The following is a 22933-nucleotide window of genomic DNA, read 5'->3' as shown; positions in this document are numbered from 1 at the left end:
AAATAGACATGAAAATAAGTTTAATATCTTTTTTTAATAAATGCGATGTGAAGAAGCTAATGCACAGTAGAGTAGCTGTGTGCACATCCAACCAGTATTTGGCCAGGTGCAGGATAAAAGTACATGTGAAGATTGAAAGAAAATGGATATCCGCACACTGAAGCTAATGGCCATCTGATGAAGTCAAAAAGTCAACAAACAAAACTGTCCTGGAGCAGCTAAAGAAGGACATTAAATCTGCACGGGGCACATTGAAACTCACAGCACTGACAGTAATCGAATGTTATGGATTTTGAAAAGAATCCTTTCGCTGAGGAAAAAAAACAGTCATACTAAATTGTTCATGTTTGACTGCAGATATAAACAAACACACAGGTCAGTGAACGCTAAAACAGGCAGGCTAAGTCCACCAGAAAGGGTTGCTGAGGGCTCCAGTTACACAAAGTTTTTGTATTTATTTTGTTTTCCTCCTCTAAAGCCACTCCTTTCATTCTTTAAGGCCTGAGTCTCCCTGGAGACCAGGGGGGCAGTAGCGGCGGCAGCGATGGCCTCGCCCGCTTCCTCTAACCGACTCCTCCACAGTCTCCTCCCCTGTACCAGTAACATAGGGGGAGGGCGGTTGGGTTGCATGTTTTGGAAAGAGAAGCTATGCAGGCGGGTGCAGAGGGATGGGGGGGGGGGGGGGCAGCGACGGCGGTGACCACGGTGCGGCTGGTGTCGCACGGCAACTGATGCCGCAACACTCGGTGGACACGCCCAGGCAGGGCCACTCACGGGGATTACCTCACGTGAACCGCCGCAGAAGAGGGCCCAGAACGCCAGGGCACACTGTGCTAAGCACTGGGAGAGCGTCTCAAGAGGGGGGGGGCACCGCAGAGGAAATGCACAGAGCACACGTTACCCCAAACATGAAAATATAACATGGGCACACAGGTAATGAACAGGCCACCAAATTCCTCACTGCAAAACCCACTTTACATATAACATCAATTCTCAGACCTATCACTAACGAATGACAACTACTGATCACCTGCAGTAGTATCTGCACACGGCATCTTTAAATAACAAATTATGATTATAAGTCACAACAGTGAAGACGACCAAAAACATCATTTTCGCACAGCTAACGCATGCAAAAATGACATGCTACTGGTAAGATGGTTAGATAGAACTATTTCTGGAGGGCATTTTCCTTATTTAATACAAGCATGGATGAAAGAGGCTTAAGAAATTAGTAAGAAATAAGACATATGTAAACAACCAACAAGATATGTTTAAAACGACTCCAAATATGACACAACACAACAGTAAATAAAACAAAGGCTCCATAAATAAGTATCCAGATAGCTCATTAATAAATGATGCGCCAAGCCTATTTGAATTATTTAGCTATGTGTCCTGGTTTTGAGTGTTGAAAATCTGGTCACCTGAAACACAGGAAGCCTTTCCAGAGTAACCACATGAGTAAATGCAACTACAGTAGGAGACACGGACTGTGCTAACCCTCCCCCTCATAAAATTTACACTAACATGCTACAAAGCCACGTCGTCTCATCTAATTCAACACGATGGTCACTTACTTCTAAAAGGTCCTAGCAATGCCTCTAACATCAGGCCAAAGAAAAGCTAAATGAAACCAAATTATTAATGGTTTTAAAAAAGAGTGTATGTTCACTCAAATATCAACTGGATAGCATCCTCGGCAATCAACCAGTTCTTTTCTCTTGTTCTTCAGTTACATTTTACGTACATCCACCCATCCATTATCCGACACACTTATTCCTGGTCATGGTCTGGGGAGTGGTGGGGGAGGCTGACACCTATACCAGCTTGCACTGGGCGGAATATACCCTGGACAGGTCGCCAATCTATTGCAGGGCACACGCGCACAATTCACTCACATGCTCACGCAGTACCTATGGGCAATTTAGGCTCTCCAATTAGCCTACCCTACATGTCTTTGGACTGTGGTAGGAAACCGGAGGACCTGAAGGAAACCCACATGGACACAGGGAGAGCATGCAAACTGCACACAGAAAGGCCCTGGCCAGGATGTTTCACATATACATAAAACATCATTAAAATATCCAGCTGGTTCAAAAAGGCTTCAAACAGCAAAAAGAAAACAAGGTCTCTTTTTCTTTAACAGTCTGAACAATCCTTAAGGACATTTCAAAGCCTGTACTCAAAGCACAATTGTAGCTTCTCGTTGGGGAATACGATCAACCCGAATATTGCTCAGCCGATAGATGAAAGAGATCACGGACAGACTATTTATTTAATTATTTACACATGAAAAGCCCCGACGCACCGACTGCACGAAAAAGGGTCAGTAAAAGTTAAGTCGTAAAATGTCATTTTACGTCTTTATTAAAGCTACACTTACACAGCAAAAGACCCAGCCAGCACAAGTTATTTTATCGGGAACAGCCGATGCGCGAGGTGCTCCGAATCGGCAGATAAAGTGTGCAAATATAATCGGCGTGGCGTTAACCCGCTGGAGCGAACCGTCTAATCGTTGGTCTGACGACGGGCTCAAATCTCGCGCCGGTCACGCTTCCTTTCCCCCCCCCCCTTTCGGACTGCAAGGAAGCTGCGTCGACAGCCTTCCCCGCGCTCTCCTCCCGGCTGCTACCTCAGCGCACACACGACCTATTTAACGTCGCCGACGGCCGCGTTCCACGACCCGGGGGCAAACAAGCATCAGTGTGCAAACACGAGCGAGCGAGCGAGCGAGTGAGCGAGAGCACGCGTGGCAGAGCGGGGCGTCCCGGGGACGAGTCGCATGTCGAGGCAGAACCGCTCAGCCGCTCCGCTGAGCGCCGGCTTCTGCTCCGGACCTTTCACAGTGCAACTGCTCCAGGAACAGGGCTCACACCAATAAGAGCTAAACTCCCTCTTTTTAGCTTTTGTTCACCTCTCAAACAAGGCTGCTTAAGAATTAAGTTTGTAGATGTGCACTTGAAGGCAGAGAAACCGGAAACCATTTGGGTATGACCCGATTAATAGACGGAATTCCCAGAAAACAGAAAAGCAGATTTACATTTGAACATAACATACACTGAAGGGTTACAGTTAGGGCCTGGAGCCAGTGGATGCTCTTACCAAAGTACTCATCAGAGGGGGGGTTGTCCATGTCGTAGAGCAAGTTCTTGGTCAGGCGCTCCAACTCATCCTCAAGGCCACCGCTGGGAGGGACACCCTGAAAATAAAGGGCCACCGTTAATGTGCTGTACACACCATAACTACAGCGCCCATAACAAGAGGTGCATTGTGTGGACATGGGTGCTCTCTCGCATATGACCACCGATGACCTCATGACCTTTGAAATCCATCTCCTGAAAGAATGCTGTTGTTCCAGGAATATCAGGGGCAAATGACATTACTCAGCACAAACCAGTAAATATAACCTGTTTTCTTATCATCTTCAGGAGATCATGCCTAACGAGCCGAAGACTATCCAGCTCAGGTCACCGTTAGGCACTGATGTGCTGTGCGAGAAATTGTTGGAACATAATACAGTAAAGAAGACAAATAAATCAGAGCGATTGATTGCAATTCTAGCAGGACAAGTGTCCTTGGTAACTGGATGTAGAAGACCCTATTATAGCTCTCATGAATCGTTCTAATCCACAGCTTGCGTGAGAGCTCACTTCTGGAAAAGCTGGCACTCCACAGGCATATCAGAGATCATCAAAGGTTCAAGGATGACCCTGACGAAACATAGGGACCGGTGATTTACAGAGATATTATGAAGAGTGCAGGCTACAGACCTTTTAACATTCCATTCTCTAAGTCTTTAGAGCAGGAAGACTTAGTGTTCTCAGTAGCAATGATGAAGTGTCATTTGGTTGTGTAACTCAACGTGAAGCACAAAGTTAACTGTAGGGGACTGCATCCAGGCACTGTATGTCATAGGTGTTGAGGACGCTCACTCACACACAAACACACACACACACATACACAATTAAACATGTAGAAGACAAAACAATCAAAACCGTGTTTATCAGAACATCTTGTGACCCTTGTGTTTGTTTGAAAAAGCACACGTTATGACCCTTGTGTTTCTTAGAAAACCCCTCTACATATCGAATAATATATCATTGTAAACTTTACTTAAAAGTTGCAACCAAGCACATTTGAGCCAACAGGATCCAAAACAACTGCTTGATATCCACTGCATTACAATATAGCAAGTGAGCGTTAGCAGCGTGTAACATCTGCTCCCACTGCTGCCTTACACACACTAGCTGACAGACTTATGGACATGTACACACAAGTGCATGCATGTGCACATATACCATTCAAGGATAAAGCAATGTGTTTTTCAGTTTTGTGGTTTACTACAGCCTGCTTCAAGAGAGCTCAGGGCATCACAAAAAAACTAAAATAACCACCTCAGTGGTTTCTGGTATTTTGCCTGTTGCATAAGTTCACAAAACACTTCCTTCTTTGAAACATGCTGGGTCTCATCTGCCAGTTCCCCTGCTTCTATTAATTCTCATCGCTCGCGTGGCTAATTGGAGGCGTTCTGCCAGACACTCTTCATCAGTGGAGCGTGGGGCCGGAAATAACCCTCCAGCAGATCGACAGGTGGTGCTTCCTGCAGCTGTAGGGTGGCCAGTCCCACGGGAGACCCGGGCCAGGCAGAGAGAGACGTGCTAAACCACCACGGCGCAGTCGAGAACACTCCCGCTGGCCTCTTATGAGCCTTCAAAACACTCTCATTAGCACGGCTATGCGCAGCTTTAAAAAAAACAAAACAACAACAACAGGCCTTTTTTAACCGAAAAATATCCCCATTAACTAGGCAAGGCTCTTCAAATTTGCCTGTAAATGATGGTTCAAACTGCCACAAGGCCTTCCAGAACAGGTACCTGAGGTGCGTTCAAGTTCAGCGAACAGAGGCGAATGTTCGTGGCGAACATGTTCTCTTTGAACACTTCAATTTCAACGGATTTTTATGAACTTTCCAAATTGTTTGCATTAAACATAAACAGACATGGCGACGAGAGTGTTTGTACTCACAGCTGCTTCTGTGATCATCGATAATAAAAAACAATAGCTAGCTAGCGAACAATAATAACATTGGCCAGCGTTAGCAATAACATAATTGAAAAAACACACTTAACGGCATCTTCGATTTAAATACCCATCTTGGAACATTTGCCTTGTTCGCTGAACTTGAACGCACCTCTGTATCCAATTGAGAATGTATTGTTATATCTGGCCATAAGAGTCCAAAGGGAAAACACCAGTTAGCTGCTTCTTTTCATAGAGGAATATGCCATATTCATGGCCCAGGAGCAAAAAGAATATATATATATTATCTGAAGGTATTTCCTAGTTAATTAATGGACAAATAATAAATTCTGACTAATGATTTTTTATTTATTTACTATTTACAAAAACTAAAGGGCTGACCCTTTCTTGATGCAAAACCTTAATAAAGAAAAAATCACTGTTGAGCAAGCCTGTCTCTTCAGACTGAAAACATGTTACGGGTGAAACAAACGCTGCTCAGCGGCTCCACAGAGTTATCGACAAGACACACGCACACAAAAAGGTCCCCCTCTATCGATTCGGCCTTTAGAACCCGAGCTCTGAGCGCCGCGGCGTTAGCTTGGCTGACTGCGGCGACGGCGCTGGGCTATCTAAAGGGACGGAGCGGGAAAAGATCAGACGCCGGCGCCCGCGCTCTGACGCTTGCGCGGCGTTGCGATGACGCACCCCGCCGGCCGGGGGCCCGGGGGAGATCAGAGGGGTCCCGGGTGCGTCGCGTCACGCCCCGGCCGGCAGGGGGTACGGAACACAGGAGGGCGAGGCGCGCGAAAGACGAGAGGCACAGCTAGCCGCCCTCGCATCGCATCAAACAGAGGAGCACTGCAGTCTGGGAGGAGCGGGGAGCGGGGGGCGGGGGGGGAGAGGCAATAAAAGTAAATTAGATGAGGCGGTGAGGCCGGTGAGTTCACTCAGAACGGTACTCTCTGTTCCCGGCTGACTCCATTTAACATTCACAATGCTGAAAAACGCTCAACACTCACTCCTGCTGTGCTCCTAATATTTTTAATATTTATGTCTAATATTACTTAATGTAAGTGCATAGTCCTTGAGATTTAGTTTTGTTTTATTTATTATTATTATTATTATTATTATTATTATTATTATGGAAACATGCACACTGAGGAGCTGACAGATACTTGCCATGGCACAGAGCCAGGAGATTAACAACATACCGTAACTGTTCAACGCTGTAACTGTGCCAGGTGCTATTCTCTCTCTACGCGTTTCCCTTTATGAAAATATCCTTACATGACCAGGCAGTACACGCTGGGGGAGGGGGAGAAACAAAAGACTTGTGAAAGGAATTTCACTGGGATGTTAATTTGAGTATGGATGTGATTATCGGAAAAATAACTTGAAGTCTAAGCTTTATTGCACAAGGTCCACGTGCCTTTTCAAATCCAGCTCAAGGCCTCAGCATCGAAGGAAGTGCTTTTTTTTTGTTCACTCTATGCATAAATGGGTCAGGTAATTTCAGCTGAAAATTTGAACAGTAAAGAAAAAAAAGCAATGATTTCAAATCAAAGCTCAGAAATAGCATCTTTGTTACAAAAGGTAACTCTGTATATCGACTGACCGAAGATGAAAGCTAACTTCCTTCCTTAAGCAGCGACATCCAAAAAGCTACCAGGCCATGAAAGTGTGATCATGCATAAAAATAAAAAATAGAAAAGGAGGCGGTGTTTTTTCAGATACTGACACTATCACCATCTTTGCAAAGAGATAACCATTCGCATGCTTAGCAAATTACAATGAATTTCAGAAATTATCATAATTACACAAAGTACTATGACCGGGAGCTAGGTACAGGCTGTTCTAATTGGTTTGGATAAAAAAAGACATCTGCCTCCCGTCCTTCTATCAACAGGGTGCTATTCAATTATATTTACCGGTGTACGGAGAATAGTTCTCAGATTTATGTTGTTGTTTTAAAAGGGTTCATGAACCCTCTCCCTCCTGTGTGATGTGCAGTGTGGACTGTGTCCTCCATATTATCGTTTCTAAAGCAAAAGGTTGCACTTCCTTCGGTCTCACTAACCGAACAATTACAGCCAAATGACACTTCAATTTGTCATATTATGGCCTGTCCAAACACCATCCCAGTGTTTTAACTCTTCTCTGGGAAAAAGAAGAAGCCAAGCCACAGTTGGGTGGCTGCCATATATTTTTAAAAAGTAAGAATTGAGACCTTCAAAACTTTTCAAATTTCAAACAAGAGTTGAGACACGAGCCCTAGTGTGGAACTTTCCAATCAACACATAAAAGCAGCTGGGCTGCTCAGCAACAGCAGAATTCCGAGAGGGAAGCCCCAGGAAATGACCGACCGCCAGGTCCATGACCTGCCAGCAGGTGTCGCTGTAATAGAGAATAATCTGTGGGCGACTGAACCAGGGGCCACTTAGGCAGGCACAACTGGACTCTACAAGGAGATACACAAGCAACCTGCCAGAGAGCACGTCTGCTACTCTCAGAACACGAGACATCCAAAAACATGACCTCTCAACCAGGTTCAAGTGTTTCCATCACCAATCCAGTCCAACCATATTGAATAAATAGGGGCACCAGAGTCTCATGACAGTAATGTGATCACAAGGCCTATCATGAAAATGTGCACATCAGACTTATATGGAACTTACAGATTCTGAATATAATTATCAGTCCACTATAAATTTTAATTAAATATCGGTGAATGTGATGGCAACCAAGCTGAGTTCCCACACACTGAATATCTGAGGGAATGCCGATTATTCATTTGTGCTTTGTTCACTACGCTGCGACATCCTGTTGCTGACTCAAGCAGACCTGACCAAACTACAGGCACCTTGAGTGAGATGGGACACTGCAGGTTCTATGGCTCTTTATGCTAATACTGTCAAGCGCAGGACTGAGATCACAGAAAACACAAATACTCAGCTGCTAATGGTCTGCAGAACACATAGGCTGAATGAAAGACTGCCATATAAGCATGACCGCATATAAACATGCTGGGATGGGAGTGGGTGCAAAGTGCAAAGAAACCTTGAACTTTGCCACAGAACAGGCAGGTCACTAAGGTTCTGGGGACGGTCGCACCAGCTGATGCTGCACTACCAGCCCCTGGAGTTTCTGTGAGTGAATGACAACTGAGTCGGTCAGTTAACAGATCGTCTCAGGAGTCACTCTGGCAGATACCAGCATGCCAGTCAGCCAGGAAACTGTTCCTCTATTGGTGACAAGATGGAATGGAGGTTAAGGAGGGAGGAGGTACTGTACAGCCTCTAGGAGACAGACTTCCAGTTAAGGCAAAGCACCATTAAGAATAGTGCTTTATCTTAATTGCTTCAGTAAATATGAAACTCTCTGCTAAACATTTGTTTTGACTGCAAGTTACAGCATTTCCGCTGTGAGTCAAACCCCTGGAATCTGGAAACTGTTATTGTACCCGCCCCACAGAAGAAAACTATTTACAACGCACCACCATCTCAGGCAGAGCCAGACAGCGGAGTACGGCTGGGCTGTGATGTCAGACGGCACTATTTATGGGGCATGCCGGATGGCACATCCTGTTATAGCGCTAGAACTTTGTGCTGTGAATTGCCCAGCAGATCGGTATATTGATTTTACTGTGAACAGCCAGGCAGCAGGGTGGGTCGTGACTGGACACTGAGCTACCCAGGAAAGGAGGGGTCCAGTCAGCAGCCTTCCTCCCAATTCACACAAGACTGGCTCCCGTGGCAGTTCAGGAACCCGCAGCATGTTTGCAACAATTGTGCAGGCAATTGCTGGAGAACTGTGTCTACACCACTTTTGACAAACAAAACGGTTGTTTAGGACACCAAACTACTTTTTGGTTACAGGGTTGGCAGCGTTGGTAGAAAACACACACCTTGCTCGTGTTTCGTTGTCCAAGGGGCCATTCAATCCCATTTGAAGCAACTCATTTTAGCATGAGCTAAACTTCATATTTTTTAAAAAAACATAGCAATCACTAAAATGAACATCAGTAAGAATAACAAGCTTTGTTGTGCCCTACCAGTGCAGTTTAGTAAAATGTAGGACAAGTTCTACTCTCAAAGAAAACTACTTTGTCCCATATTTATTTCAATAATCAAGTGGAACTCCACTTGTAAAAGTGCTTTGTGCACCTATTAATAAATGATCTATAATTCAACATTTATTACACCGGTTTTGTGTGTCAGGTAAGTATTCCCTGAATGTCCTTACAAATAATTACGACTAAATTCCTCAAGTTGCTCACAGTGGATTTAAAAACCACCTGTGGTTTTAAAGTGATTTAAAACCTCAAGTGAATGGAACAGGCAAGGGAAACTAAAGGCAAGAGAACAACTGTGACAGAGAAAATTGCAGACCTGAGGTTATTTTGATCAGCACCCCCTCCATGGCTGGAAGGTTTTAAATTAAGAAAAATACATCTGACAATTGAGTCTGGGGGTGGGGGGGGCATCTCAAACTTGTAATCATACATGTAATTGCACATCTATGGCCAGCGTTCTCCTTTGAATGTTACTACATGCTGCCAAATGCAATTAAACTTTAAAGTAAAAGGCTCCTGCTGCAATCACAGCTACAGGGGCAGGCAGAGCAGAACACACTGCACCTTAGTCCCTTCTATTACACATAATGGGAACTGTACTTATGCTACATTACAAACCACACCTGTTCTTACCTCCCACTCCCATTAAGAAACCATTTGTCTCAAACTTTCAGAGAGGACAAATTGCACTGCTTCTGTTTGTGTCGGCCGCAGCACTTCCAGTCCAAATCTCCAAAGCTCGGGTAACACGGCCACAAACACGGGGAAATTCAAGCGTTCCCCGCGACCAGGTCTGACGATCTCATTCCATTCTCATCCCGTACAGGAAAGTACATTTTGGGGAACAAATGCACAGCAAGCCTCCCCTGTCCGAATGAGAATGCAATGTAATGAGATGCTATAGCAGAGACGGACCCATCAGGGCCCCGCTGCTGACGTCTGTGAATACAGTCCAGCCCCACACTTACTGCATTAGCTATATTACTGGTCCTGCCCAGGTCACTAACTCTGAGTTGCCCAGGGGGTCATGGCAAAGGTGCCCTATTGCACACCCCCCCTACAGGTCAGAACGATCTTCAAACAGCATGCGCCACTGTAAAATATTCTGTAGGTAAACAAAAATGGGTTTTAGTTCACCATTTTGTATTTCGTGCTAGTGTCAATGCTCTGTTATACTGGAACGAGGACTGGGAATGCCTATGCACTCTGCTGGTTAACGGCTCTTTTCTCATCAAATAGTCAATGCTATTTTAGTCATAACAGACATTGGGTAATTTAATTGTATGTTTTACTGCATTGTGCCTTACTTGAATGCTGTAGGGAAGCATATTGCCACAAAAACTCTGTTCTCTACTAGTTAAATTAAATTGCACATCATAGTGTAATTCAATTCATTAAGTAAAGTAGTACATATTTTCATATTTTTAAAAACAAGGTATTCTTTGGTGATAAATATAGCTAATGTTATATTTCATCAGCATGACTTTACAATCCAATTTCTGGTCAGAACCAATTAATTATTTTTTTAAATTCCCAGTCTGTTACATGCTCATGTAATCAAATGTGACTCCTTTGACTTATGGAATAAAGAATTAACATGTTTAGTACTGACTTCCATAGTATGAATGGTGAATGCCCTGCAAGATTGGCAACCTGTCCAGGGTGTATTTTCTCTTGCCTCTTGCCCAATGCATGCTGAGATAGGCTTCAGATAAGTTGATGTTATACACTTAATCATTTAAAATCACTTAAATGGTGGAGAATCAGGATATTTTCCTCCTGAGACCAATGAATAGTAATAGTCCATATTATTCAAGCTAGCATGAAAACATATCCATATTTTGCTTATAAATGTATTAACATGTAACAGATAAACTCTTAAAATGAATAAATAATGATTTTTTTCAGATCTATACAATCTAATCTCAAGTACGGAAAACTGATGTGGAAGATCATAAAATAAATTCTCCTGTTGAGAAATATAGATGTGATGGAGCACTGGAAATGTCTAATGAGAATGGTTCAAATCCAATTAACAAATTGCATTCAACGCTGGTTTCCACGGTAATTAGTGTACTGCTGACACGTGGAAAGTAGAGCACAGCCGAGCATCTCTTGTCCAGCACAGCAAGTGAACGGGAGAGTGATGAATGAGTCTGGTTCATTTCATTCTCCATCAAACAAGCCTCATTTTTTAAACTCTTGCTGAGCTCGTCAAACCCATCCTGTTCCTTTTATGATTTTTCCTAGCATATGATTATCTGGGAACATTATTTATTAATACAGCAGTGAAATTGTAAAAACAGGGCTTATTTGAAAATTATTTTGAAAACGCAAATGTCAATGCTTTTAGAGATTGAGTGTACTGCATTGTACGCAGTAAAAAGTATTTTATACAAATTATTTTGTCGGTGTGAAAACACTCGCAAATACTCACGCCAGAAAATAGCAATTGTGAAAAGTGCAAGCAACGTGTAAGACAAAAGGTTTTCTAAGACAAAATAATGCAGCATTTTAGTAATAGATTTAGCATGTAAACCTGTTATATAACTGAATAGCTCAATGCCATTGTTCTTTAATGTTCAAATAGCAAGATATAATTACATCAATGTATTCATTAATTGTCAAAGGAGGTCAAATTGAGAAAATGCATAATTTTCTTGTAACTTAAATAGATACAATACAAACAAATAACCAAAAGGAAAATCTCAATTTATAGAACCCTTAAACCGCTTCATTCATATTCTCATTCTATTAATGAAGACACAAAACAATGAATCATAACAAAACTAAAGATTGAAAATAAAATGTAAACAATGGGGACAGCTCTTCAACCTTTCCACTAAGCAGTACCAATATATTGGTTATAAAACTGTGATTTTTAAATTTTATTTGGTAAATTAATAGGACTTTTCAAGGACAGCTGTTACAGTGTATTTGATTGTATTTGATTACATTTCTGGGATGAAAACCTTTTCAGAAATCTTCAAGGGCTGTGTAGATCTTGCAATCATATTCAATAATACAAACCCAGCAGCATGGCAGTACAGTAATAAGCTACAAAGATTTCAAGGCCCGTTCCCTTTCCTCTATGTTACACCGCTGTCTAACCTTGACCTATCAGCCTCTATAATGGCAAGCCGCTTTTCAAAGGCAAACATAGGAAAAGTTTCTGATCCAGTTCATGTCAGTTGCCGTAGCTGGAAAAAGTCACCAAGCTTGACAAATATAGATATAGAAGTCCTACATTAAAATGGGTATACTAGATTTATCTTCAGGCTACTGATTTGATTAAATAGTATGTGCTGCACCATAAAAATAGCTCTTTGCCCCTTTATTTTAAATCACATGAGGGCAAAAAAAAAAAAGTATCGGAAGCTAATGAGGATCAGACGGCGCACGGATGAATCTGTCGTGTCTGTGTGTGTGTGCGTGCCCTTGTACATACTTTATGGTTGTTTACATAATCCCCTTTCTTAAAAGATACCAACAGACACAGCCTTAAGTACCACATAGTAACTATTAAAAAAGTAATATGTATAGATAATGGAGATAAAAATCAATGATATGTACAGACCAAGTTAATGAAGGACTGATGGAATCTTTGAACACTCATTGTCCCTCTCTCTGTACTTTTGATCATTGTCTTAGGGTGGGATAGACAAGTCAGACACAGACTTTATTTAAAATGCAGCAAAAGAGCTTCTTGGAATGAAAAAAATGGCCATGGATCAACCATGGATTTAATCTTCAAGTTCATTAACTTACAGAAAAACCGCGATGACTAAGAATCTTTTTTTACAATCCATTCTTTGTACAGTATATCCAAATAAATGAAATCTAATCAAATATATCCCCGTCCAATCAATAAACTCTACCAAGGAATCAATAATCTACATAACCTATAGAACCTGACCAATGAACTAGAAAAAAACCCACTGTGTTAAATGATGCAAACAGGCCATACGGGCTTATCCTTTCACCTGCAGCCCAGAGTGCATGTAGCGCAGCTTCAAGACTGGTCTTGAACACCCCAAGGTTAGCTATATGAGCAATGTGGCCCAAGAAGATGGGTAGGCAGCCTCCTGGTAAGGTTTTTATGGCACAGCGTTCCACATTTGGCTTGTTCAGCAGTCACGTTGAAGCACTGGAGTCTGCTTAGTGTCCTATGCCTTGAGGTGTGCTTGTGCACTCTACATCCCAACTAAATTTATCACTATGGTTCATTTTCCAATATTTTTTGGCTTTTCAATGGAAACAAAAAAGAAATTTCATTTCAAGCTCCGTTAAAGGGAACAGTTACGGGGCTCTCTTTAAACCAGTCACACAGCAGTTCTTTAAACCACGTCCCCGTTTCTCAGAAACGGCGACGCGAGACTTCCTTACAGCACGGGACCCCTGTGGTTGTGCTCTGTGCATTGTTTTAATTCCTAAAAGTGAGTGCAGCAGAAAAAAGCTGGCCAGATTGGAAATGGAGAAAAACCTGCCACACAAGAGGCTTTCAGCAGAACAACCCGAGGTCAGATCGGGCCCTGCTCTGGACTAAATGGAGCAGCGAGGCACATCACATGGTTAAAGCTCTCTGTATTTGACGACAGAAGCCCTCACTGACCTTTTTGAAGGGGTTAAACCGCCCGTTGGGATTGGGCAATTTTGATATAATCCCCTTTTCAATGTCAGTCAAGCTTGGAAATAACACAAGAAATCATCCAGCTTAGCTTTGCTCTAATTTAGAGAATCCGAAGACTCAAATAAATTGTAAAAAGTAACCACCAGCAATGAAAAACTGATTTTTACATAACAAAAAAAAAAAAGATTAAAAGCTTTCGTATTTGGGTAATTGAGTCACTGGAAGTCTGGACAGTGAAACATGCAGATGTCCATGTAAAGAATTCAGGGAAGGAGCAAATGGGAAACAGGGGACAGAAGAACAGCCAATCGCAAGCGGGTTTGGTTCTCAGAATTCTGCACACGTGCGTTTCAGACCTCGAGCAACGTTAATCCTCTGTGGTCACTCTACTTCAGCCACCGGTTCATAATGCAGAAATATAACCAGCCACTCTGCAGAACGCCAGCCTTGAACACTAATAATCCAATGTGTCAATTGAGCAATATGCAGTCGTTCATGGAAACGGACGATATCAAAACGAATCCTTTTACAAAAGGCTTAATATTTCGGTTTGTTTGCACAACAGACCGGCAGAAGCAGAGCAGAGAACAGACTTGCAATAATCAGATTTGGTCCCCTTGTGGCTAATGAAAATGTCATGACACTGGGTCAAACCAGATTAGCACCTATAAAGCCCATCTGACAGATTTTGCTTTTATTCTAATCTGGATTATATCTACCATTTCCTCTCTATCTCCGCATTACAGGATGAAAGCACAGATGCAGGCTACAAGATTTTAAAAAAAGAAGAAAAAAAACCTATCGCTCAGAGAGGAAAATAATGTGGACAATGGCAGTAGAAATGCAGCAGACAGCAAACTCTGGAGACCTCCTTGTACATATCTGCTTTGCAGTTTTTCTGGTGTAAGTATTTATTTAGCATTGATTATTTTGGAACAGTGTGAAAAAAAATATTATTTTCAGCCACAAGAATCTGTTGCATGGAGCAGGAAGGACATCAAGCTGAGGAAACTGCTGAAATGCAAAATGAATCTGCAAAAATGTGAATTATCCCAGGAGCAGTACTACCAAAACATATCCATTTGTAATTTTATTAAAAATGTGCTTTTATCTGAAATCAAAGGGAGCTGATTTTAAAATTGGGGGCCGATATACATAGCTAATAAAACAGTGCATTTGTTCTCATTATGTGCCAGACTGGGACCAAAAGAGTTGTCCCTAGAAAATTGCAAATCTTTTGTTTCTTACAATATTCATTTGCTTCTTAATACATAAAGACGCAGTGTGGTATTTAGTTTTGTGATTATAAGAAAAAGTAAAACAGTCCTTGAAGAGTCATTCCCAAAGGCAAAGTGCTACTCTCTGTATTTGCGCTCGCATAAAATCCTTGAATTAAAGGGTACACGTGGGTGCAACACTACAGTGAATATTGAAATTCACAGAGACTGTGAAAAATGTTCCTTCCGAGCTTATTATTTCTTCTTATGCTATGTGCAAGCTGCTCTCAAAAATTTAAGCAAAGTTAAGCTTCCTAATGCCATCTGAGTCATGTGAAAAACCAGGAAGGTTTTTACTTCATTAGAAACGAAGGTCATCTAACATTCTCGCAATTTCAATGAAACATGATGACCAACCTTGCATTGAACAGTTCAGTCATTCATAAATATCAATTTTTTTTACTAGGAATATCACAAACTCAATTATGGAATTTGAATGGTACAATGACAAAGTTCCCTTATTCATTGCTATTATAAATATGACAAAAGTAATCATTTTGATAGGTAAAGAAAAAACTAATTAAAAAATTTTTTTATTGTAGGCTTTCAGCAGATGATCTGTCGTGTTCTGATATAGCTATAGGTTAAACGCTGAACATCTGGAACGGAAAAACATTTACTTGTGGAAACGGAGAGACAGCAAAGGCACCACTTTCTATCGCATGCTGCAAATGGAAGCAGATGGTGTTAACCCCAGTGGAAAACATATCCTTAAAAATTCATAAAGGTTAAAATAACTGTTTATTTTAAATATTTCAACGAAGAATGGTTAACCATTCCCAGCTGCGTGGCCTTTTAAAGTGAATACACGCTGCACACACAAAACATTTGTGTCGAATGCCCTCATGTTAAATTCAACATCTTGAGCAGCAGCGGTTCCACAGAGCGAAGCACTAGGGATGCAAGTCATGGCAAAGAGTTACTGCTTTGTAACAGCATCGGGAAACCCAGAAAAACTGCCCATGATTCAGTTGTACCTCTGCAAGACTCACCTGCAGGTATCTGATGTGAAATGTCAGGCAGAAGATGATGGTGATGATGAGGAAGGACGTTGGGCTTACCTTTGGTGCAGCCACAGGACTGGAGCCATACTGAGCCATGGGCGGAGCCAAGGCGGGCGGGGGATCAGTGATGTAGGTCTTCTTGGGGCCGGGAGGCTGATACTCTTGTCCAATGTGGGCAGGGGGGCTGGGCTCCGGTCTCCAGGTGTTCTGGGTCGCATATGCAGGACCTCCCATTCCAGGGTAGTGTTGGTCTGGGTACCCTCTCTGGGGTGGGGGGGCGTACCCGGGCTGGGGAGGCCCGTAGGCAAAGTCGGGGCCACGAGGCTGGGCGGTCATGTATTGCGTTGGGGCGGGGTAGCGGGAGGGCTGCTGGGGTCCAGGGGGCAGGTACTGTGGACTGGGCTGCGCACTCTTCGCCTGGACGTTGAAGGTGGGGCGACTGGGGGTGGAGGCGGTGGTGTAGGAGGCCGGGACGGGCTGAGGCTGGGGCGAGAACTGGGGCTGGGGCGAGAACTGGGGCTGGGGCGTGAACTGGGGCTGAGGCTGGGGCTGGGGCGTGAACTGGGGCTGGGGTGCGGACCGGGGCTGGGGTGGGGACTGGGGCTGGGGCGCGGTCTGCGGCTGAGACCTGACCAGGGTGTTGGAAGCGGACGGGGGCTGGGAGCCTCCCGGCTTGGCCGTGGATTTCTTGGTGGCGGTCAGCGGTGGCTGGTTGGGGATGATCATGCGCTTGTGGCTCGTGACCGGCGTGGAGGAACTGGGATTGGTGCCATAGTTCTGCAAGAAATCATTACAGACTTTGAGTAAAAGTATTAAAAAAATAATAAATCTCAAAGACATTCCAATTTAAATATCATTTCCCCAAAGAGGTGGCCTTCACAAGCTCAAGAAGCAATGTTCCAACTGAAATTTAGACTAATTATGCGGCACATATCAGCCTATGAAATCTACACACTTGTTTCCGACATTCAATTTATTTGTATAAGTATAATAAAAGTAGAAATACACATGAAAATCCCATTCTATTCATCTCCGGTAAAAAAAATGGGAATAAAATACACTGAGTAATATCAACCTAAGACATGCATGACCCAAAGGCTTCATTTCTCACAGACAAAACCTTTGCAATGGGAGAGCGACACAAAAACAAGTTCAGTTGAGACATTCTTCTAAAAGCTCTAAAGCTCTAATTCCAAAAACTCATTTAACTATTTATAAATTATTTTGAGTTAGACCTAATCAAAGAGCCTCTGACTGCTTCAAAAGAGGGTTAAAAGACACATTCTGCTGTTCTACGGCTAAATAAAACAGAATGTGTCTGGTTACATATATACAACCAACAACAGGAGCACTTTAAGGTTCATGTGAGATGGTATACGAGTCCCGCATCAAATCATAGCAATTTGCACAAAACAGAGGGCAAGACTGCAAGCCTCCATCTTAAAGGCTGCTAGTAGACTAGTAGGTTATTTACACCACCTCAGGGCGCACGTAATGATGCAGACCGCTCTTCAGTTATCAGTTATGGTAACAGTTATGGAGGCAGTGCAGACGGAGGGCTTTGGCTGTGCAGGTCAGCTTGGGTCATAAACCACAGGTCGTAAAACGAGGAGTTAGAGAATCGATGCTCCTGGTTGAGAAATTGCGACGGCTCTCCAGGCATTAGATCAGGACGCTAGTGCTGACGCAGGATTTCAAGCCACAGCGGGGCCTTCGTCAAACAAGCGTTGCCAGGTTTCCGGAGGGAAGGTTACTTGAGTGGTATTGCAGTAGCTAGGGAAGAGGACTACTTCAGTAGCTCAATGGTTACACAGTAAACAAAGACCAACAGGTAATGAGGCCATTGGCGTTATAGACAGACCACACCATGGCAGCCGGCCCTGTTTCTGAAAGCCTGCCGGTCAATCCCACTCACAGATAATCTTAACAGAGAAGAGGGACACATGACCTCTTGTACTGCAGTCTTTTGACGGTAACATACATTCTAAGAAAAACAGAACTTGAAATGTTTGCTTTCAGCAACTTGAATACAAATACCATGTAAAGGGGCTATATCAAAAGGAATGTGTGGAGCTGAGCAACTGGACTAAAATGAAGCTGAATGAACGAGGTTTTATCTTGCAAAGACGCTAATCCTGATCCTGAGGTTAAACATGGGAGACGGGCCACCTCATTATGCGAGCGTGTCAAAATTCAGGAACTCTCCTTCAAGAGAGACCCAGCGAGGGCAACATATATGGGGTTAGTTGGTTGCTTCTGCCTGAGCACAGAGGCTGCAGCTTTCCGCCAGTCCCCCAAGCAGGTAAATCCCACGCCACAGTAAGACTGATCGGTCTCCAGTGTGAGCTTCGCAGACGAGCTCCCTGGAAGAGAACAGCGCGCTAATGGGCAGAAAACATCACCGCGAGAACAAGTCTCCTGACAGATCCTCCCCGATAACTAACGCTTACCGCCAAGCCTCCGCACATCCAGCCCGCAGACGGTGCCACACAGACGCTGTGCTAAAAGTAGGTGTATCCACATGTCATTACCCATCCTTTCTAGGTTACCGCCTTGAGCCAAAAAGAATTCAATTACTGGTTTTTATTGCTGGGTGCCGACAAAGACATTTTCAATTAGAGGAAAAAAAACGTTTCGAACGGCTCAGCTAGCACCTCAGCCCCTCTGAGAATGTCTCCTCTCTACCCTTACCGGACCATGGTTAGGCGGCTTTTGACCCATTTAGAGCAGGGTGCCGACACATACAGGTACGAAGAGAGTCAGAGAGGTGCAGCATATCTGTAGTTCAAGTGCACTCCAGTAGATGAGAGGACAAAATCCTGAATGGGACAATGATGTTTTACCCTTGAGTAAAGCTAACTTTACCTCAATTCCTCCAGTAAGAATGAAAAAAAAAAAAGTAGGTTGCTGAAGGTGATGTAATGGGCATCTGAAGGTGATGTAAAAGAAGTGACGGCCTGCCGGATTAGGGTGCCTACTAAGGAAATAAATAATGCAAAGCAAAAGAAAGCTGAAATGAATAAAAGAGGAACTTCACAGTTATGGCGGCGATGTAAACAGACGGACCGCTCTCTCTAATGGCGGGGTCGAGGCCGAGCGCGGCCTCACGTGTGTGTACGCGGCCCGGCCTGCGGCATGCGACCGAGACGACGTCCCGCTCGTGCGCACCATCCTCTCCTGCGGCATTTCCTCCAACGCACTCTCACACAGGCGACAGAAGCCCGGAATGCGCGAGAGCGACGCACATCCTGCTTGCATTTCGCAGGCGCGCATCTGTTCCGTACGCAAAATGAGGACGCATACGAGTATGTCAGGTTATTTTATTTGACTACCTCAATAGTTGTGAAGTATTCACAATTATTCATTTTCTCTCCATGAATGTACAACTGATATTCACATACTTTGCATACTAAGGTTCTAAAATCACCAGAAAATACAAATAAAATATTCAGTCAATGGTCAATGCGCAGTCGGTTAAGAGTCAAAGGCGTAGAAGACCAAAGCTATTGACATTTCTGCCTGCTACATGACCTCCCGGACCTGTGTCAAATTCACGTGCACTGTTCAATTCTGATAAGGACAGTAAATCCAGCCATAAAAAATGCATCACACGAGGCTACCTTGCCTGCAATCAAGTCGCCCAATGGCCATCACCTTACAGGTATTTCAAAATAAAGAGATATCCTTCTACTTTCTAGTATCCATTACATTTTCTATCGCTATCAATTCTCAGCTCTATTATTCTCGTCTATTGCTTGAGGAATCATTTATTCCGCAACCTTGTCTTTAATAAAAGCATTTATTAAAGTTGCAACCTATGAATGTATTAATTGGATGCCCTCATTTAATTTAGGCCGCCCTGATTATAGTCTGTCCATGACATAAAAATGTACCACATGCTCCCAATTCAAAAATACTTATTTCAGGGGCTTCTGGGAAGCACGTCCCGTTAGGGCAGTGTTCCGCTGGGTGGATGGGCCCCACAGTGGTATCAAATCTGGACCATGCCAGTGGCGGCCGTGGCCAGCAGCCCCGAGGGGGCGGAGCATAATTGGCCGTAGCCTCGCCCGAGGAGGGTGGCGATCCGTTCGGCTGGGATCACAGCATCTCCTCGTTCACCAGTTCACCTCGTGGATCGGGTGGCCACGGTCCGCTCGCTAAAGCCGCATGTGAAATGTGTTGCTCTACGCGTCTGTGCAATCTCCAGCTGTGGACGGCGGTGTGACGTCATAACGTTTTGGAGGACAGCATATGCGTGTCATCACTTGAGAATATGTTTCTGTAATGAGCACAGCTGCTAAATGTGAGAAATGGGAAATATTAGAATAAACATGCATTTCTGGAGAATATACAGAATAGCAGAGCTCCAGTGTGGAAGTGATCCCAGGTCATATTACACTGCAGAGCTGTGAGACAATCACAAACCTCAGTATTTTAGTCTTATGATATTTAGACTTAAGATCTTACTTTTTTTCCAAATAAGACAAAAATATTGCCAATCAAGTGAGACAGAAGTGAGACTCAATTCAGGATTCGCCAATGGCAATTTTACACTTTTCAAGCAAACCGCCACTTAAAACAAAGCTAATATGTTCTAATCATGATTTTTCTAATATGTTCAAATATGATTCGTAGTCTCATTACAAGACTAAAACTCTTGTACAGACTTTTTTTCCTATTGTAGACGGTGATTTTCAGGCGTGTCGAGAGCAAGGCTGATGGAGACCCGAGCGATCGATGTGACAGAAGAGAAAGCACCAGCCCTTTCGACACAGGCTCAGCTTCTGAAGGACAGCAGTAGCGCTGCCGAGTTTCTCCAATGGGGAAAAACCTGGGGCTACAGCCTGTGAAAACTGATCAAAGTCAGATCACATCCTTACCACGGACTTAATGTTTTATCCTTAATCCTTTAACATGCGCTTTTTTAACATGAGATAAGCAATCAGGAAATTATTACCACATATTTATTTGAGGAGTATCCTATGAGCAGTATTTATCCACTGGTGGCCTGGACTGAATCAATATTTCTTAATCAACAGTCCTTAACTCTGACAGGTAATTAAACGCAAGTATTGTTTTTTTGTGTCACAAACACAGTTTGGCAAATTCAGCAATCATAAAATTGACAAACCTGACAAACTATGCGAAGAAAACAACAACACTTGTTAATTGGAAGTCAAAGCTAAGGATAAACGTAAATTACATTCAGGCAAATAACTAACGCGTAACATGTCAGTTACAGTACGTACAGTCGGTAGGCCTGCTTGCAGGTACCTTATCCAAGGCCTTTCAGGCTGGTCTCAGAGATCACTCATCCATCTGGAAATACAGGTCTACACTTCGAGTGGAAACAAAATGTACTAGTCACCACGGCATAATGTATTACTATGAGGACTGCGAACTTAGCAACTGTTATCCCTGTGAAATTATAACAGATGTACATTGATTTCTCAAACCTTCGAGGCAGGAACCCTCTGCTAGCAGCCAGCGGCTGTCCACACAGCCAATTTAAATTCGGCTTAAATCCACTTTGCAAACTGCCAAAGTGCAAAATGTTTCAGAGGCTCCAGAAAGGCCCATTACACATTACAAGAATTTATACGCTATAACGTGCAAAGCCCAGGACAACCGCAACCTTTTACTCTTGTTCTTCAAACCGTGCGGGGGTTGGGGTGATATTTTTCTCAGCAAGCTCGGGAAACCCCCGCAGAAGCGCTTTAACTTTAAAAAAATAAACAAATACTGCTTTCCCTCATCTGCTGTCAAACCTCAAATCTTTCATCCCGCCCCCCGCCCCCCCCCTTCCCCTTCCTCCGCCTCCAAGACATCCTCCATCTTCTGCGTCGTAGCGGTGCAAAGACAGACAGACGGAGACCCGTGGCCGCGTCTCCTCATAGCACCCTCCACGGGAGCACCAGGAAGGCCAGCCACCTTCATTTCCATCTTTATGAACGTCGGTCAGGCTCCAATGAAACACAAACGGGCAAGGCTGGAGAGGAAAAGAGTGATGATGGCCCATTCTCATTTAAAAAATAAAAATAAAAATAAAAATAAAAAACTCTGCTGCCTTTCTCTTGGCAGTGCATTTGAGGATAACGAAATTCTGCTGAAAATAAATTCTAAACTGCACTGCTGGCTGAACATGAATATTATAAATACATGTACTGAGACCGTCTGCTGTTTTGAAGTGCATTTGTCCTGCAGATACCAAAAAGTACACCAAACAGATGTATAATTTGATATTATGAATCTGCAAAATAATACACAATATACTGTTTAAAATACAGTACAACATGGAATATGTTACATTCTTTATGTTTAGGATCTGTAGTGGTATACATAAATGCATGTAAAGATGATCTTACAAAATATTACCAAAACTACCAGTAATTTCACTAATGAAGTTGACAAAACAGCAAATGTGAAAAATTTCCTTCGACAAGATCCCTGCATCATTTCAAAGATTAATAAATAAAGATCAATAACCCCGTTTGCATAAATTGTCAATTGATAATCTGCAGGTGTGCACTTCTCATCTGTAAACTGCAGTGGCAAAGCAAATGTGTTTCCTGTGTACCTGAAATTACAGTAAACCCCAGGTATGCTCACTGCTTTCAAGATAAAACAAAGGTTTAAAAGCAATCGACTATATGGCAAATCGGCGGGATACCAAGAAACGGAGAATACAGTCAAACTGAGAACCAAAAAGCAAAAACATGCTAAACGAAGAAAGGGTGAAAGCTCTGCTCAGACAACACAATTACACCTGAAGTGTGTGCATCTGGTTTCAGGAAATTAAAGGCATCATTTTGTGACATTTTTCTCGGAAGGCCTTCATATCAAAGGTAACTGCCAGAACGCCTTTTTTTTCTTCTTCTCCACCGCATTTCTCATTTTCAACCTGAATGTTCTTTACCAGCTCTGC

General features: G+C 43.2%; 1 protein-coding gene across 10 annotated transcripts in view; it reads right to left on the bottom strand.

Moving 5' to 3' along the window:
- The window catches only part of LOC135256511 (lipoma-preferred partner homolog), a 126024-nt gene that overhangs the window by 18544 nt on the left and 84547 nt on the right, over positions 1-22933 (bottom strand). For all 10 annotated transcript variants that reach the window (XM_064338336.1, XM_064338341.1, XM_064338337.1 and 7 more), the window contains 2 exons: positions 16066-16785; positions 3106-3202 (listed from right to left, as the gene is read on the bottom strand). In XM_064338336.1, coding sequence (XP_064194406.1) covers positions 3106-3202; positions 16066-16785 — 817 coding nt within the window. The remainder of the gene's footprint in view (positions 1-3105; positions 3203-16065; positions 16786-22933) is intronic.

This window comes from Anguilla rostrata, chromosome 6, assembly GCF_018555375.3.
Source record: "Anguilla rostrata isolate EN2019 chromosome 6, ASM1855537v3, whole genome shotgun sequence".
NCBI lineage: Eukaryota > Metazoa > Chordata > Actinopteri > Anguilliformes > Anguillidae > Anguilla > Anguilla rostrata.
The sequence above is the reverse complement of the archived record's forward strand: the minus strand, read 5'-3'. Positions and strand labels throughout refer to the sequence as shown.